This window comes from Trematomus bernacchii, unplaced genomic scaffold (genome assembly GCF_902827165.1).
Source record: "Trematomus bernacchii unplaced genomic scaffold, fTreBer1.1, whole genome shotgun sequence".
Lineage (NCBI taxonomy): Eukaryota > Metazoa > Chordata > Actinopteri > Perciformes > Nototheniidae > Trematomus > Trematomus bernacchii.
The window spans coordinates 15522714-15540883 of record NW_022987720.1 but is presented as its reverse complement, the minus strand read 5'-3'; the positions used below and the strand labels follow the sequence as shown (position 1 = coordinate 15540883).

At 38.6% G+C, this 18170-nt stretch overlaps 2 protein-coding genes across 3 annotated transcripts; one reads left to right on the top strand and one right to left on the bottom strand.

Moving 5' to 3' along the window:
• The first annotated feature begins 4161 nt into the window (after positions 1 to 4161).
• Positions 4162 to 8020, top strand: cldni (claudin i). The gene is made up of 3 exons (XM_034142788.1): positions 4162 to 4342; positions 5845 to 5977; positions 6718 to 8020. Exons 2-3 carry the CDS (start codon positions 5846 to 5848, stop codon positions 7219 to 7221), a joined length of 636 nt encoding a protein of 211 aa, XP_033998679.1. The 5' UTR covers positions 4162 to 4342; position 5845; the 3' UTR covers positions 7222 to 8020.
• A 62-nt stretch (positions 8021 to 8082) lies between these two features.
• Positions 8083 to 16237, bottom strand: coro1a (coronin, actin binding protein, 1A). 2 transcript variants are annotated; one of them, XM_034142786.1, is made up of 11 exons: positions 16117 to 16237; positions 14706 to 14909; positions 13209 to 13331; positions 12954 to 13083; positions 11709 to 11890; positions 10945 to 11064; positions 9815 to 9919; positions 9581 to 9726; positions 9409 to 9466; positions 9096 to 9311; positions 8083 to 8423 (listed from the first exon to the last, which is right to left on the bottom strand). In XM_034142786.1, exons 2-11 carry the CDS (start codon positions 14901 to 14903, stop codon positions 8322 to 8324), a joined length of 1380 nt encoding a protein of 459 aa, XP_033998677.1. In that variant the 5' UTR covers positions 14904 to 14909; positions 16117 to 16237; the 3' UTR covers positions 8083 to 8321. The 2 variants fall into 2 exon arrangements, with proteins under 2 accessions (XP_033998677.1, XP_033998678.1); XM_034142787.1 differs by lacking the exon at positions 16117 to 16237 and adding an exon at positions 15094 to 15182.
• Positions 16238 to 18170: the final 1933 nt, after the last annotated feature.

Below are 18170 nucleotides of genomic sequence, written 5' to 3'. Positions count from 1 at the left end.
GATGCCCAGGCCAGGCGACGCCACTGAGTATTACATTTAGAATCTTATCAAAACCACATTTTCTGTCAAATACTAATTTTATTTTAGGTTTGAAATAAAAATCCATAAATGTTTTAAGACCATTATTTGTTCTTTTTAATTAGAAAACAAGCAGTGTGCTGCAAATTACGGAAGAATATAAAGAAAACGGCAACACATCTGATCATTCTTGATGCTTAAGAGATATTAGAAGAGACCATTTATCAATTCATTTTCTGTCTTTTACTTGGTTATACTTATGTTAATAATATGGTTGGTTTCCCAAAGAGGCTATACAGCGTACCAATGGTGGCAACTGGCAAGTGATAAGCCATAGCCATTATTAGGAATAAAATAAAAGGAATGGACATTAGTCACAGAATGTTTACAGTCCTTTATGAGGCTCAGAGTTTTCAGCCTCGCAATCTAAAACAATTTCTGAGACCATAAATGAGATCATTAAAAAAGCCAATAAGGCTATTTGCATATGTTATTTTCTTGTCATAGCTGAAAGCAAATATCTTGACTAAAATACATTTTTGTGTGCTTGAACAGTGTCATTTGGGTTTGTGTTGATGGATCCCATAAAGGCTCCTATGACATTTACAATGTTACATACACACAAACAAAAAAGATCACTGCTTCCTGGTCATGTTACATGATCTGCTAGTTAGTTGATACATTTAGCAGAAAGTAGAAAGTCACGATCAATCATGGGTTTCATTAGCATAGGTTTCCTGACTGTCTATTTAAAGCTCCCATGTCATGCTTTTCCGGTTATTACCCGTCCCCTTGTGTGTTATGAAGGTTTTTATGCATGTAAACGGTGTGCAGAGTCAAAACCCTCAAAGTACACCCTGTAGCGAGTAAAACTCTAACACAGAAAATACCTCCCCAAAACGCCTCGTTGGAGATACGTCACTGCCCATTTGAGTCTTCCATTTAGTTCCGGGTACCGCCTGATGTCATGCGGTACCCGGAACGAAATGGACCAATCCCGAAGAGCTATGGCCACACCAGCAGCGTCGTGTTCCTCCTCCAGAGGTTCGAAGAACCGGCATTTCACAGACGAAAGCTTCCAAAACATTGCCCAGTTTGAGGCCGGATATGCACAGCTTGTTTGGACCGTTTGGAGCAGGGGAAGATCTGGGTATACAACCTGTAAGTTTGCATTGTTATTTGTGTATTTATCAAACAAGACTGTTTAAATGTGTAAACTGTGTTGGACTGCTAAGCCATTGACACAGTGCTAACTAAGTTGCTAGAGTTTCCATATATCAACTCTAATATCAGCAGATGGCCTTGCATACATGTATCTCATAGCAGGAGAATGTCTGCATTCACACACAAAATACCTATTGACAGTATACTCCGGGTGATTTGCCGGTCAGTCGCGAAACGTAATTACATTATAGCTGGCGTAGCGATCTAACACACGGAGCTAGAGCTAGTTTCGGTCAGAAAAACATTTTTGTGATGCTACGTTGCTAGCGTTTAAATATATCAACTACAATGTCAGCAGATGGCCTTACATGTTTGTCATGGCAGGAGAATGTCTGCAGTCACACACACGGAATACTCATACAGTATACTGTACTGTGATTTACCGTACATTGTGACCGTACATATACTGCATGTAGCTAACGAGGCTAGCTGTATGCTAGCGCAAAACAATGTATTCATGCAAGTTACATTGTATGACCGAACGTAGCAGAATACCCGTATACGATTGCAATTATAAACACGTTATTGCTAGCCTAATATGAACCACTAGCTTTTGTTCATAGTAGTTTTATTACACTGCATTATAGTTGCCTTTCCTCCAAGCTAACGTTCATATCGTGTTAGCTACCAAGGTAAACAAAGCTAGGTTAGCATATTAGCAGGCAAGCTGTTCATTACACAACTACTACTAACGAATCTAAAACAACTAAGTTTCTCTAATATTTTGTGATTTGCATTTGATTTCGTCCAGCCAGATCCTGGCGGACAATCCATGACGGGGAAGGGATTCTACTACTACTGAGGGTGCTAAAAGGCACCGCACCGACTGTGCGCAGGCAAGATGCGAGGAGGAGGAATGGATGATATACCCTGTATATATGTATATTTATGTTCATTTTGTACATTTCTAAAAATAAAGTTTAATGGAAATACTTAGTAGGCCTATCCTTTCTTCCCTGAATTCATATATAGCAAACCATGATTTGATTTCTCATCAAACAGTAGTAGTTTATAACGGGTAAAAATAACTTACTCTTTGTTATGAGAGTAGCTCGTAGGCCACAACGGAAAGGCAAGGAGACATACACGAGTTTACAAAACCACGGCACATTTATTGTAGTAAATGCAGAGACAGGTGGTCGAGGGGAGAGGGTCGCTCAGTTCGTCCTTCTGCAGCCGCTTTGGAGAGAGACTCCGGGCCGCTGGGATTAATAGCACCGGCTACGGAGGTGTCCGTGATCGCGCTGATTACCCTCTTCAGCTCCACCCCACCGTAAGACAAAGGCCCTGAGGCCGTCACACTCTTCTATAACAACAGTTAAAAATATATATGTATATAAAATATACCGCTGTACCGACGCCATGATAAGACTGATGTTACGCTGAGAGCAGCCGGGAAAAGCACTGACATGGGCGCAGCCTCTCTGGTGGTTGACTAATCAGAACGAGTGGCCGAGCTGACCAATCGGAGCACACTAGGCTCACAGGGAGGGGGGGGCAAGAGCTCCAACGAGTCGTTTAGTGGAGAAAGTGAATACTGCTGAATACACATGCTTGACAGAGATGCTGTATGCGAAACCAATGTGAGTTTGGAAAATTGCACAGTATAAATCTATTTTAGTATACCTCAACAATGTAATTATGATCAGTGGAAATGGCCATGACATGGGCCCTTTAAAAGTTGGATACATTTTCAGCTCAGTTTACAGTGGCAGGGACAGTGAACGGATGTATGTACATTTATTAAAATACTAATTGCAGGTACTTGTGCTTAATTTGAGTGTTTCTATTTTTGTAATAATAAAGCAATATTGTAATTCATTATATTATAACCTTCTGTAATATAATAAGGGGCTATATTCTTGGGTATAGCATTACTCACATTGTAAGTAATGTAATACTTTTATTTAATCTAGCTACTAACACTTCTATAACCTAAGTAACATATTTGAATACAGGACACTTACTTGAAATGGAGCTTATTTAGTGTGTGATATTGTAGAGAAAAAAGTGGCACAGGAAGTCAAACTGGAGTCTTAGCCAATTCAATTGTGGGTTAAAATTGCAAATAGGTAGCAGAAATGCTCCTCATTGTTGCTGACATTTGATGTTATTATTTTTAAATTACAATTAAGTCTGCTCTTAGATGAATATTAAAGTTGAAACAGCATCTAGTTTAATTCAGTTAATATGAAAGTGAAATGTGAATTATGTGAGGTTGATTGCTTTGACTTATTATATAGAGAATAATATAGCCTGTCTCTCTGCATCACTCAACCCTTTTTGAAACTAAAATCTAAATTGGTCTCTAGATTATGCAAACCAAAACTATGCGTGTTAGTTTCAATTTGTCTGAGTGTTTCTTTATTTGTTAATAAAGTCTAACCATCTAAAGTTACACAACATTCCTTTTTGTGTCGTTATGATCCATGAAATCCACAAATCTTGCGCAAAATTCCTAAACCCACTCTGTGTCAGTGTCTCAGTTTCCTAAATTGGTCTCCTTATTCGTCATCACAGTTTCGACAGAGGTAGGTGTATGGGGGTGGGGAATCTAAGGTGTGCCGGTATGGAAGTGTGGGCGCCTTTGTCTGGGAGCAGAAATACATTTTCAGCCTTTAGATGACTCAGTTTCTTTTTTCTTCGTATACAACGCATGATGTTTACAATCACAATGAGTCACTCACTTTCATCAATAATCACAGCAACATCTCTGTATATCTTTGTATACATTTAGAAAAAAAAAGATAACTGATGCTATCACAACATTGTTTTTCATAGGGACTCTGAGGTGTATCCACAGCAGTGTGCCATAGAAGAAAGAAGGTGGAAACAGAGATGGAAACATGCGTATAGGACAAGTCCAGTCTGGTTTTGAGGTCTTTCCCTCCTGTGCACTCCCCTGTTGGAGTACAACCCCACCCTACCCCTTACATTCCTCTACAAATACCCCATATTATCACACAGTCTCTGCACAACACTAGTACTGTACATCAGAAAACAGCCTCTTCAAAACAACTCACACAGGAAGAAAAGAAGAATCTCAACTTCATCATTTTTTGAAGTTTTCGAATCAAGTCTAGCGGACAACGAATATAAGGTATGCATCTTTTTCTATCCATTTTTCATTCTCATGGAAAGCCTGAGCTTTGAAGGTATATGATTCTGCAAAAGCTTGACAAGACAGAAGACGAAAGGATTGGTTAGGGATTTGTTGAATGTCCTTGCATTGGCACCAGTAAATCATGAAAAGTGCAAATATAAAGCTGTAAGGGAGGAAAATCAAAAAGTATAAAAGGCTCAGCAGCATTTTCGTCTTTTTTCAAAATAACTGTGTTGTTTTGTATTTATCTTTGATTTGATAACACTACTCATGCGTCACTTCATTTTAATAAAAAATGGTAGTTAAAATATATGTAATTCTGAGATACTTGAAGTAAGATATTTATGTCCTGGTCTAAAACCATCCCAAGCTACACTGACTGGAATAAATTCTGTTTAAAAAAATCTATCGGAATTATTTGTTTGGTAAAAGTGAAAGGTCATCTTTGGGAATAATATGAGACATTCACATTTAAAGAAAATCTGCCTTTTATTAGTGTTTTCCTATGCTTAAGGATTATTTGAATTGTCTGTATGGATGAAGAACAAAGGGAAGGCTTTGAATGTGTTGAAACAATCAGAAATTATTTTAAGCATATGTGTTTTTATTATTTAGTCTAGTTTAAGCACTTGAATGTACAAGTAAGTTTTAGTTACTTATTTTGTTTAACATTTTGAGATATCAAAATATACCAATTATCAAAACAAAACATTCAAACTTATTCAACATTTTAAATAAAATATATTTAAAATATATTTATAATATTAAAGATCCCCTTAGTTTGAATCAAAAGTACTTAAACTGCTTAATTTGTCATGCTAAGAATTTGCATCGTTCATCATAGTTACCTGTCTTGTGTGTGTTCAGTTCTTTCTACCTTTTTACTCTAATTTAATTTGCATTAAGTTGAATTGTAAACTGAGCCGAAAATAAATCAGTGAGAAAGATTTTCCAGGTAAGGAGATTTGAGGGAGTGGTTCCACAATTCCTATGAGATGGAGAAGTCCAGGACCTGTCAGGACTTGAAGGAGTTTTAAAACATAGCCCTGAGCAACACAATCCTGTGAGGGACTGTCAGAGAGATTGGATGTTTGTGTGTTCAGCTATGTGATCACAAAACCCCCATACAGATCACCGGTAACACCAGAGCAACAACAGATAAAGGGCTCTTACAACTCGGATCATGAGAGGAGATTCACCAGCTGATCTTCTATCCAAAAGGGGAGAACCAGTTGTATCAAACAGCAGTACTGGGATTTTAAAATAGAATTAAAACTAATCATATGAGCAACTAACAAAAATAAACACATTTCAAAGCCTTTAAGAGGAAAGAAAAGTAGAACATCTTAGATCTTGGGAAAGCCAATTAAAGAAGGCATCCTCCTCCTATGATAGCTGGGTCTGCAACGTTATTGAGAGACAATACCAAAAACTAACCAGACATTGTTTGATAAGGCTGAATTATTCCCCTTGTGCATTTCTTTATTGTACTTTTACAGAATGGGATCTGCTGGAGTCCATATTGTGTGTGTGGCCCTCGGGGTCTTGGGCTTGATCGGGACCATCGTATGCTGCGCTGTCCCACGCTGGAGGGTGTCCTCTTTCACGGGATCCAACATTGTGACTGCACAGGTAATGAAAAGGGAAGAAAATGTTTAAGTATGGCAGGGATGTAAAATCAACATATAAATCCCAACATAAATCCAATACCACTGGATTAAAAGATACTTAAATAACTTCCAAGTATGTAGTACATACTTGGAAGTTATTTAAGTACATTGACAAACCAGAACCACCATTTCTAAAATTAAAAAGATTTGTGATACTACTTTCTGTGCAACACACAAGATTAAGCCACATTTTGAATTAAAATCTGATCATATATACACATGATCATAGTCCTGGTGAGTCATGAGAGTTTAAATAAAGTAAAACCTAAGAATGTTTATTTTAACTGTAACTTTAATTGTTGAAGGCATTGTAAAGAAGATTTAAAATCAGGGGTTTCAACTTTAACATTGAATCCTATGATATGAGCTCATCATGTTTTGTTTAAAAATGCTTAATCTTTTGAAAAATGTAGAATGAAAACTTCCATATTTCCCTTTGGATTGTTGAGTAGAAGCAGCATAAACTGGAAACACGCATATACATGTTAGTTACTTTCCACCAATGGACATACAGTACATGATTATGTTATCAAATGACTGACCTCCTTCTCTGTGTGTGTGTGTGTGTGTGTGTGTGTGTGTGTGTGTGTGTGTGTGTGTGTGTGTGTGTGTGTGTGTGTGTGTGTGTGTGTGTGTGTGTGTGTGTGTGTGTGTGTGTGTGTGTGTGTGTGTGTGTGTGTGTGTGTGTGTGTGTGTGTGCAGAGCACTCAAGGGGGCCTGTGGAAAAACTGTGTGGTGCAGAGTACCGGCCAGCAGCAGTGCAAGAACTACGACTCCCTGCTGGTGCTGCCCTCTGACCTGCAGGCCGCCCGTGCCTTGACCATCATCGCCTGCATGTTGAGCAGCCTCTGCATCCTGATGCTCTTCTGTGGGGCCGACTTCACCACCTGCATAGAGAACGAAGATGTCAAGCCCAAGATCGGCCTGGTGTCTGGGATTGGCATGATTCTGTCGGGCCTTTTGGTGATCATCGCTGTCAGCTGGGCCGCCCACAATATTGTGCGAGATTTCAACGACCCCCTGGTCCATGCTAACCAGAAGAAGGAGCTCGGAGCATGTATCTTTGTGGGTTGGGGGGCCGGCGTGCTTCTCCTTCTGGCCGGAGGTCTGCTCTGCTGCTTCAGCAGGCCCAACTCTGGCTCCGGTGGAACCGCCAAGTACTACAGCAACAGCGCTGCCTCTGCCCCCAATAAAAACTACGTGTAGATCCTTTATAAAAGGGACTGGTGTTAGACAGAAAATAGGCGAGGTGGATTTAGTTGGTGAAAGACTGGCGAACAATAAAGTAGATGACATCAGGGGTTGTTTTGGGAAAACTGAAAAAATGTAAATATTGAAACCAATTTGTTTCTTTCACAGTCATAGTTATGCGTGATGTTTAAGTCGTAGATCTGTTTTACTGTTAGGTGCTGGGTTGGGCATTAGCTAGTTGGAGGTAAACGGAAAAACAAATGTTATACATGCTGTAAATTACACCGATTTTGTGATCCTAGAATAAGCTGTTGTATTTGGGTTGTTGTACAATATAAATGATATTGATAATGATATTGTAGCTGAAAGATTTATGCATTTCCTTTATTTTTCTTGGAATATTTGACTTTCAAAGCTTTTTTAAAAAGAACCACCCACGTGCAAATCTAAATGTGAGATTCGGAAAATGTAAAAAGCGTATTTGTTATAAGAAAAATCATCTGATAAACTAAACATGAAACTAATTGTCCAGCCTCTTAAGACAAATGCATTATTTGTAATATATAGTTAGGATAAACCATTCTGATTATATTACATGTGTTATCATTTCTATTACGTCTTCTTCTTGTCAATCTTGTTTTTATTATTCATATTCAGAAAAAGCTGCTGTACTTCCGTCAGCCTCAGGGAGCATCTGAGTCACTTGTTTCTCTAATTATATGTTTCTTAAAGGTCTACATGACATTTCAATTTGCTCTGTACCATTTGTTATTTCTCATTTTGTATGATGATGAATAAAAAGGATTACAATTTGGCATAATTCAAACATGTGTTTCATTTGTATATAATTTCACAACAAAAAAAGTCGAAACAGTATTTTGAAAATACAGAGGATTTTATTTTAAACTAAAAGCATATATTAAAATAGGAATTTAAAAAGTTGATCAGACAAACCAAATAAACAAATTAAGCTTCATGCCAAAGAAGTTTCATTACACCTGTAGATTTCAATATCTCCCTTTGTCTCACTGTAATCAGCCAATGGTCTTCCTTTGCTCCACTGTTTCTCTCTTGACTTTTGCTTTTAATTTATTTTCCATGTTTATTAAACTCCTCTAATTTGATTCTCTCCAGCTCTCCAGCTCCTTCATACGGGTGGTCAGCTCCTCTATCGCTGCTTTCAGGTCTTTCACTTCCTTCCTCAAGGACTGAACCTCCTAAGAGACAGACGGACACAAAAAGAGTTATTATGTGATGGTGAATGTTTGAATACACATTTATTGTAAGATTGGGTATGACCAGATTTACTTTCTTGTTGCTGTTGTGGGTCTAATTTTAAAGACATGATTTTCCAGCGCAATAAAAATGGTTAATGCACTATTCAGTATGCAGATCATTTACTTCTATACCAAAGTTAAAAAGATACTTAAGCACAAGTTAAGAAGATTTTAATAGTAGAGAAGAATGATCAGTAATGTACTTTAAGTATGAAAAGTAAAATAAGCATTACGCATGTGAGATATATTCCTATATGTATTGTGTTATTTAATCATAATAAACGTACATCCTAATGTGTAAGCAGGACATTGTGAAGCTTGTTTTCATTGATTTATACTTCATTACTTGTACCCACATGTATCTAAATGCACTATATTTAATGTTTAATGTTGACCATTGAATGACAAGACTGGTGACTAAAGCTGTGAAATCAATTTAATTTGAAATGAAGTTGAGTAGAAGTATAAAGTAGCATAACATGGAAATACTCAAGTAAAGTTAAATGTTTTCAACTCGTTACCTGATTAAGTTGACTTATTACGTTCCACCTCCACAACTTTAAACAGTGTGAACCCTAAATGTAAGAGTATGTTTGTCTTTAAATGTCTCACCCCGCTGTTATCTGGTTGATTCCCAGCAGAAGCAGACGTGGTCTTCAGGAGACTCTTGTGAACTTTGAACTCCTTAGCTTTGGTGGTTGCTGTAAAGCCGTCCTTTAGAGAGATCAAGATGGGCTGACCATCTTTTCCCTGAAACCACTCATCAGCTTCCACTGAAGGCTCAGGACCGATGGTGTCCGGGTACAGATCCTCCTGGAACAGATCGGACTGCACAGGCACAGAGGGAAAGAGTTAAGAACAGAAAAACACAAAAAACCCACAACAAGATTTTGACTGATAAAAGTACCAGTAGTGTATATTGTACCTTGCGTGGCACGGTCATGACAATGGGCTCACACTTCCTCTCGTGGAGTTTGTAGAACCTGGAGGAAGAAATGATTGATCATATTTTAGGTTGGTCTAAATTAAGATAATGTTTTCTGTTGAGGAAGTTGACACATGGTAACATAAACATTATAAACAAGTGATACATGTACCTGGTAATTTCACATTTGTTGACTTCCAGGCCCCTCTTGGGCATGCAGCCAATCCCCTTCTGGCTCTCCTTGCTGCTGTACATGGACAGGTAATGGACATAAGGGGCTTCATCTGTCACCTCAAAGTAACGGATACTGCTCTCCCCCTGGGAAAACAATAAGTGAGTCAGCTGTGTGTGTGTCCTTGTGGGTGAGAGACACAGAAAGACAGTCGTTTCAACATCTCATTCTAACCTTGCCACAGAGGTAGACGACGCCAGTGTCTGGGTCATAAAACGGCAGAAGGACGCCACTACCGGTGTCCAGTTCCTGCAGGCAAAGTGGCTCTGCAAAGTTCTTCTGTTAAACGAGAGTAAGATACAAAGAGTTATACGTTTAATTATATGCAATGTAATATTATGTATAAAAACGTCTGCTTGAGTATTTGCAGGTAAGCCAAGGACTTATTTGATTTCCTAATGTGGGATATTGCAAAGCAACAACGCCCTTAGCAATGTAAGCTGGCAGTTGTGAAACAGCAGTGTTGTAAATTCAGCTGTAAATAACAGATGAGTAATATATTACTAACATTTAGAAATGAGCATTTAAAGTCTAACTGGGATATATAGGGAAGATAGCATTTAGATGCGCAGCTCCACTGTCTTGGAATAGTCTGCAATTGAAATGGAAACTGAGCAATCTGGTGCCACTAAATGTTTTTAAAGCTCGGTTGGATGCTACTCAATCGGAAGCTGTTGGTACCTGTTCATGTGGATAGTTATTGTAAATTGTAATCCATGTAATGATGCTGTATGATGTCCTTTTTGTTGTTCTGTTTATGTTTTTATGTTTCATGTGGAACCTACTTGAGCAGGTCTCCCTTGAAAAAGAGATCAATGATCTCAATGGGATACACCTGGATAAATAAAGGTTTGAAATTAAATAAAATGAAATATGATGACTTCCTAAAAACGTTTTGAGCTTCACTATTTAGCATAATGTATGAGCAGAGCAGAACAGAAAGCTTTTTTCACATTCATCTTCTGAAATTAATCAAACAATAACTTTGCTTGCTGCAATGAATTTTGTATAAAAATTAATATTGTAGAGAAATAATAAGGATTTTAAAATATGTCTTCAGGGGATCGGAATAACAATCATTAGGGTGTGTGTGTGTGTGTGTGTGTGTGTGTGTGTGTGTGTGTGTTGTGTGTGTGTTGTGTGTGTGTGTGTGTGTGTGTGTGTGTGTGTGTGTGTGTGTGTGTGTGTGTGTGTGTGTGTGTGTGTGTGTGTGTGTGTGTCAAAATCCATTGAAGTGAAATGGATTTTGAGCCTAAGACAGAAAAGTCTGTAAGTGAGAGACTTTGGTTGACTGAAACACTCACCGGGTCCCACAGCGCCACCTGTCTCTCACTCATGCGACTGAATCCGGTCGTGAGGATCTTCCCATCGGACAAGAACACCGCCCTGACAGGCCTAGAGCCCTCATGAGTCTTCTCCTTCTCCTGGAGGTCAGAGGAGGAGCACAGTACAAGTTGATAGACAGAGCTATGGAAGTTGTGACACAGTTATTCATATTCTCGTACATTCTGGGTACAATCTCAAACCTATTATTCATATATAATATCACTCCATATTATACAATAATTCACCAATTAGTCTATTGACAGAAAAATACAGCACGCGTTGGCTGGTTCAAGCCTTTCAAATGTTCCTTTTCTTTCTTATATCTTTCTCTATCTTACACTGCACTGTAACTTTTATTCATGTATTTTCTTTTAATGTTTATTTTATATCTGTGCTTTTTAATGACTGTTTTTAAGTGCCATTTTCTTAACGTCCTTCATTTTTGTAAAGCACTTTGAATTGCCTTGTGTTGAAAGGTGCTATATAAATAAACTTGCCTTATATTTTAGTAAACTTCATATCTTTAGAAAGTCTGATAAACTGAAAACATAATTTATTGATGGAGGAAATGATTGTTAATCAAGAAAATGACCGGTAGATGAATCAGTAATGAAAGTAATCCATAGTTGCAGTCCTACTCATTACGACATGAGGTGAATATTAAGATGTTGACAGATCATTTTATTTAATGTAAAAATACATGTTTGGTAAATCTTAAGTGCAGAGTAACAGGAAAACCTACGAGGAGCACGGTGCCCTTGCGTGGGTCCAGCACCCGCATGGTCTTGTCTTTGCAGGTGGTGAGGATCTGGGAGCCGTCCTGGTTCCAGCAGGCGCTGTAGATGAGGTCAGGGTGAATGCTGTCGATCCTCACCACTGACTCCCCACGAGCCACGTTCCAGAGGATCACCACGTTATCACAGCCTGCAGAGACACACCAGCGACAGAAGTGCTTAATAAGACCACTGTGGGGCTTCACATTAGGTCAATACAGGGTTATTCAATTACGGTATAATTCAAATAAATTCCAGTATATTTGTAATATTGTGCCATATTTTATCATCCCAAACACTGTTTTGTCTTTTTCACTGACTCAGCCTCAGCTAAAATAATGAAAGCTTTGGCATTGACCTCCCTAAAAGTTTCCGTGTTCTTTCCTGAAATATCCTCTGATACAAATTAGGTGACATGTTGACATTTCTACAATACAACATGGCTACAAAGAAAAACAAAGTTAAAATCTAAAAATGTTTACAAGTATTTCATGTATTTTTCTGATGGTTTGTTTTTGTTTTGTGCTAGCTGCCATTAATTAATTTACTTATCGTATATTAGCAGCGGTTAGAGCTCTATTATTATTCAATTATGTCTATCTAACATTAATATCCTGAAAAAAATCTATTTCAACCACATTGCCCATGCCTAGGAGCTGTTGGAAGGATTATTTAGCAGCAGTGTGTTGTGTTGAAGGAGTTCTGGTAATGATGCTGAACTGAACTGAAGTTAGTGTCACCAAGACTGTTAATGAGTGTTCAGAGGGAACAAAATGGGTGGAGGCTGTGATAACTTCCTGTTCAACAAAGGTGCAAGTCTAATTTAACAAAACATCTGTGACCTTATAGCCCCCTGTTTCCTCATGCTAGGCATCTCCAAACTGCAGCATGTGCTTAGATGGACTTGCATGAACTCACATGTACATGCATTGAGCAATACAGGATGTGAGGCTTGTGCTACTGTCTGAAGTAGTACATGATGGAGCAGTGCTACGCTTAAAGGATACTTCCTCATTAAAATAACATGTTTGAATAGAAGTACTCTCCAAACAGCATCACTGCTGCCAAATAGATGCTGGTTTTACATTTTGAACCTCCACAAACAGTTGCTTAAGCATAATGGATTAACATATACTGCTATAATTATGGAGGTCTCTGTCAGATCATGTAAGCACAGCCCCGATGGCAGGTGTTCCTGTGGTTTCAGCCGGTACCTGCACTCATCAGCACATTGTGGGCGGTGGGGTGCCAGCACAGGATGCCAACACGTTTGGAGTGACCGTCCAGCTTGACAACAGGAACTGTGAGTGGCGAGGTCAGGCCGCCATCCGGGATCTCCCAAATCTATTTTCCATGGAAACAATATAGACTCACATTACAGAGTAACATTACAATACAACATCATGTCATGAATAAATATCTGAAATCAAATTTAAGACTCTGATACAATAGAGAGTAGTACTGCATACCATGACACTGCAGTCCTCAGAGCCACTGGCAATGATGTTGTCATTGTGAGGACAAAACTCAATGTCCAGGACCGGCCCTGTGTGTCCGCACACAGTGGGGTAGGACATGTCGATACGTCCTGTCTGCAGAGAGAGGAACATCAAGACAGATTGAAAAAGTGTACGTTAAAGCCAAGGGAATTAAAGGTCACACACAACTAGGATGGAATAAAAAAACGTGATGATTTTGTCAAGGTGGTGGAACATAGTTGATAGTCAGCTGATACAAATACCACAGTAACTGGGTTAGAGAGGAGATCAGGGCCAAGGAGATAGAATCCCATTGCTCCTCTGCTCCTCTGTCTGTGGCCTAATCTGAGCTGCTGCCCCCCCTCAAAACACCATGACTCATCCAGGGCAAATTAAATATTAAATGTATGTTTTATGTGTTTGACTGACATTTCTGTAAAGACATTTTAAGCGCTTTTTTCTGCATAATGTGTCAATCATATCTGGCTCCATTATGTGTCTGATGAGGTTGTTCTTTACCTAATTGGTTTATTAATAGAAACCTTAACTCAAGTCATTGATCCTTAAGAAAGAATTAGACAAACATCATAGCAACAATATTCATTTCATAACAGAATGAGTATTCGATGTCCCCACAGTACATTTCTCTGCAATTTCATGCCCACTGGTCCCTTAACACATTTTATCCGATGAGAATTTATACTACAGGAGAGATAAGACCACGAATAATGTGTATTCTGCAGGGTTCACTAGGTTATTTGAGTACTTTTACCATTGAATGTGTATAAGTTCCTTTTTGACTGTCATACCGGCCATAATATGAAAGTATGATACAGTAACAATATGACCTCAAATGATTTTACTATAGCATTTTTTCTCAATACATCCCAGCAGTATATAACACAAACGATTTAACAGATAAAAATGAACATGACCTGGTCTTATTTGAATAAAATGGATGAATGGCTTGACACATAGACAAAACTTATTTTCTGAGAGCCCACAATCACATATAAAAACATTTTATACCTAACATCAATGAGTGTAAATTAAATGTAAATCCTTTTTAATGCATTATTTTTCAGGGAAACTGAAAGTAAGCTTTCAAGACTTTTTAAGACCTGCAGATACCTGACAGTAAGAAACGCGATGAAGAAAACCATATGAAAGAATAACTACGTTGAAGCCACATCCTGCCCTGACTGAGCTGACAACGAACTCCTAATATGGTGAAAACTTCTCAACAGCAGAGCGTGTGACGTGTAGAAAGACTCAAAGTCGGCATCAAACTTCCTTATTTAGCAGAATGTTTGAAGGTGACTGGCAAAATTGAAAATGTCTAATATATGCATAAAAAACACATCACACCATCTGAAAACTGCATCTGAAATGTTTTACACATCCTTAAATGGTAGTAAGAGAAGTACAAGTGCGAGATATTCGTTTTCTTATCTTCTTTGGCCAATGCAAGCATATCCTGTGACCCACCTTGCTCAGGGGCAACACCATGAAGGCTCCTCCGCCACTGGCATCCACAATCATGGCCACAAACTTTGGGTTTACGGTGCAGAAGTTGCTGTCCCACGTCATCTGAGAGATTCGGATGTCATCGTAGCATTGGTCAGCTTTCACAGCCTGGCCAAAGACGTGACGGAACTTACTGGACCTCACAACCTTCCTGGACATGGTGAACTGAACAGAAAGCAAGGGTTATTATGAGGACAGGCACAGAAGGAGAAAGGCAGATTTATATTTGCAGGAAACCTGTTGCAAAAATAGTCTCTTGCAGAGCAAACTATTGGTGTGCATTTCAAAATCACACCAAACGACCTCATTTGATTGCATGTAATACTAATGTCAAAAAGAGTTACCTTACCTGTACTATTTCCTTTTATATTTATGCTTGTAGATTTCATGTAGAAATAAACTGACAGACACACAACTGACGACAAAGATGAAGAACACGACAGAGGAAAGCTAACAAAAAGAGGAAGCAAAAGCTTTCACAACTGCTTCCTCTAGTCTGTTTGTGACTGCTACTCTGTCCCATTATCACTCTTTCATTTGGAAGTCTGTGTTAGTTTAATAATTGTTCATGCAGAAAGCAATTGTACAAAACAACAGCAGAAAGATAACAATACTATTTACATGATTTAGGCTGCACGTTCTTTATGCCTAAGAGTGTATGAGTAACCCAAAGCTGCAGTTTCCTTCCTTCAGAGGGAGCAACAAAACCACCAACCTTTCTTATTTTTGCTATATTTGACGTTCACATAATCATGCTCTCGTCGATTTTCCCACAGGTGTTCATACTAATGCATATTTTAAAAAGCAAAGTCACATACAAGAAATGTACCCTTTGCTAGAGGAGGTATGTGTTAAGCGTCAAATAATGCACCATCTACATTACATGTTAATGTACATGTTACATCTAGTCAATACTAACTGTAAAACTGTAAATAACAAAACTTGAACCTCCATAAAATATACAGAATAGGTTTAGCTTTACCTCCATTTGTAGATTTTACTTCCTGAAATCTGCAGCCGCGCCTAAGCTCAGACTCAGAGGAGCACAACAGCTTTGCTGCATGGGCATCACAAGACCTAGCTCTCTGCACCTAATTTAATAATCCTTTATAGAGTGAGTTGTAATTTTATTAGGAGCCTAAATGCATGTCAATAACCTCTCTGTCTCTCTGTTGTGATGGAAACAATTCACTAGCTTGAAACAGCTGAACTCAGCCCATGAGGAACATGATGATCAAATATGCTCGATTCAAATCAACGACATTCTGTTATCCTAACCTGTTTTTGACCTATCATATATATAGATGAAACAATATCCCCACGGTTGTTTTGTACGTGTAAACAAACTGTGTGACAGATGTTGCAGGCCTACCTGAGAGTCGTTTGGGAGCGATTCAGCTGAAGGAGTTTCGGCAGAGTACCAAACACCCTGCCAGCAGAATGAGGACTTAGAGGAGACAGTAGGTTAAAGTACAATTCAAAAGGACATGGAGGAAGTGAGACTTTCAAATGAAGGTGGAAGTGGGAGGTGTCTTGCGTGACATTTTGGGGTTGAAAAGCTGAAGAAGGGGAAGATGGTGTACGTTTTATGAGATCATTTTGTAATATTATATCAAGAATTGTGAGAACAATGTAGATGAGTCTGTTTCAGGTGTCAATAAAAGCAGAATCAGGATGTTATTACACAGAATCGCTATATTGCAAATGAGGGCTGAAACCTGAGGAAAAGTTTGGATGAAGAAAAACTGAAATGTTTTACTCTTATTCATTAAATGTACTGAACCAAATGCCTATATCAAAGAAAATGATAGTGTAGACTGTAGAGTATATTATAGTGGAGGCCTACTTTGGAAAAAGTAGATCTTCTGGATTTCTCTCACATTGTGCAGTTTTTGAGCACAAAACACTAACCCTGACTCATAATTGAACCAATATTACACTTCCGATTACAGTTCCAATAATAAACTCAATTTTAACTTCAAGCACATCAACAATTTCATGGTTAACTTTGGCTGTGAATTAAGTCTTGTTAAGTCTGAAGTCAGCCAGGAGAGTCACAAAGAACATTTCATTGTGGAAAATGTAAGATTGAGGGTATGGCCTATACAAGGGTTTTAAAGTCAGTATATCACCCTCTGGTCCTTCAATTATGACAATTATGTCTCTTGCCAGTTATGGACAAGCAATTATAAATGTCTGGAACACCTATTTAAACACCTCACCCTGGGCTATAACTTTTAATTAACCTGTGCAATTACAACTCTAATTGACTTATTAGAGAAGAGGTTAAGTTGTACTGAGGTTTTATTACAGAGCTCAGAGAAATACGTTGTTATGCCTTGTAATAACATTGCCAGGGCCCCAAGTCCTAACTCTCTCTCCTTCCCATACAACACACACACACACACACACACACACACACACACACACACACACACACACACACACACACACACACACACACACACACACACACACACACACACACACACACACACACACACACACACACACACACACACACACACACACCTAAATAAAAGAAACATGGATGAAAGAGATGGCCAGTTTTAAAAATATAGACTTCAGTTTATTGCACAATCGTTGCTGGAGACTGAGGAGTGCAAGAGCCTGTCTGTTACACAGGACACTGATGTTTGACAGTTGTGTGAAACAACAGCACAGGAACAAAATGTGTTTGTGCACACACACCGGATAATGAGGCACTCTGGGGATGCAGTCAGCCCCCGTCAGTGCATAAGGGAGAAATGAATGTTGACAACAGATTTAATGCTTGTATGGACTCTGCAGGAGAGCTCATACACACACGTTAACATACATGGTTAGGAAATATAAATAAAAAGTAACTGCAAACCAACGCAGACAGTATTACAAGATGTCAATTATTTTCATTTGCCTGCAGTATGGCTACAATAATGCCTGCATCAGTGCACATGAACTTTCACTAGATGGAGCCACGCTTACTCCTTTGTCAGTTAGAAAATGTGACATTGCACATATGAAATGATTATAACAGACAGACCCTCCAGAAATCTCCCTTCATCCTAAAAGGGCTTGTCTCTTTATCTGTACACATTGACCAGTGTCATTATTAGGATCCACAGAATTACAGTTATCAGAATAATTAGAATATAACAATACAGGTAGTCGATTATAAACAGGTCATTAACAGGCTATCCGGCACCTGTGTTATATTAAAAAATGAATTTTGTTATGTTAGTTATGTGTTCCTACATCTTGTCATTTTTTCATTTAACACACAGCAGAAGGACAACATTTTTCTGGCCAGGTTTCACTCCTGTAACATGGTTCTCTGAGAAATATTCCACCATCTTTGTCCCTTCTGTCCAATCTGTTACCCAGTTAATATGAACAAGTTGGACACATAGGACAGGCGGAGGTAAA

What these genes read in the sequence shown, in the direction of transcription:
- cldni (XM_034142788.1), top strand. Translation starts at nt 5,846, where the DNA reads ATGGGATCTGCTGGAGTCCATATTGTGTGTGTGGCCCTCGGGGTCTTG. An exon ending in CCAACATTGTGACTGCACAG is followed by an intron (nt 5,978 to 6,717) that starts GTAATGAAAAGG and finishes GTGTGTGTGCAG; the next exon opens with AGCACTCAAGGGGGCCTGTG.
- coro1a (XM_034142786.1), bottom strand. Translation starts at nt 14,903, where the DNA reads ATGTCCAGGAAGGTTGTGAGGTCCAGTAAGTTCCGTCACGTCTTTGGC. An exon ending in TGGTGTTGCCCCTGAGCAAG is followed by an intron (nt 13,332 to 14,705) that starts GTGGGTCACAGG and finishes CTCTCTCTGCAG; the next exon opens with ACAGGACGTATCGACATGTC. An exon ending in TCATGACCGTGCCACGCAAG is followed by an intron (nt 9,312 to 9,408) that starts GTACAATATACA and finishes GTGCCTGTGCAG; the next exon opens with TCCGATCTGTTCCAGGAGGA.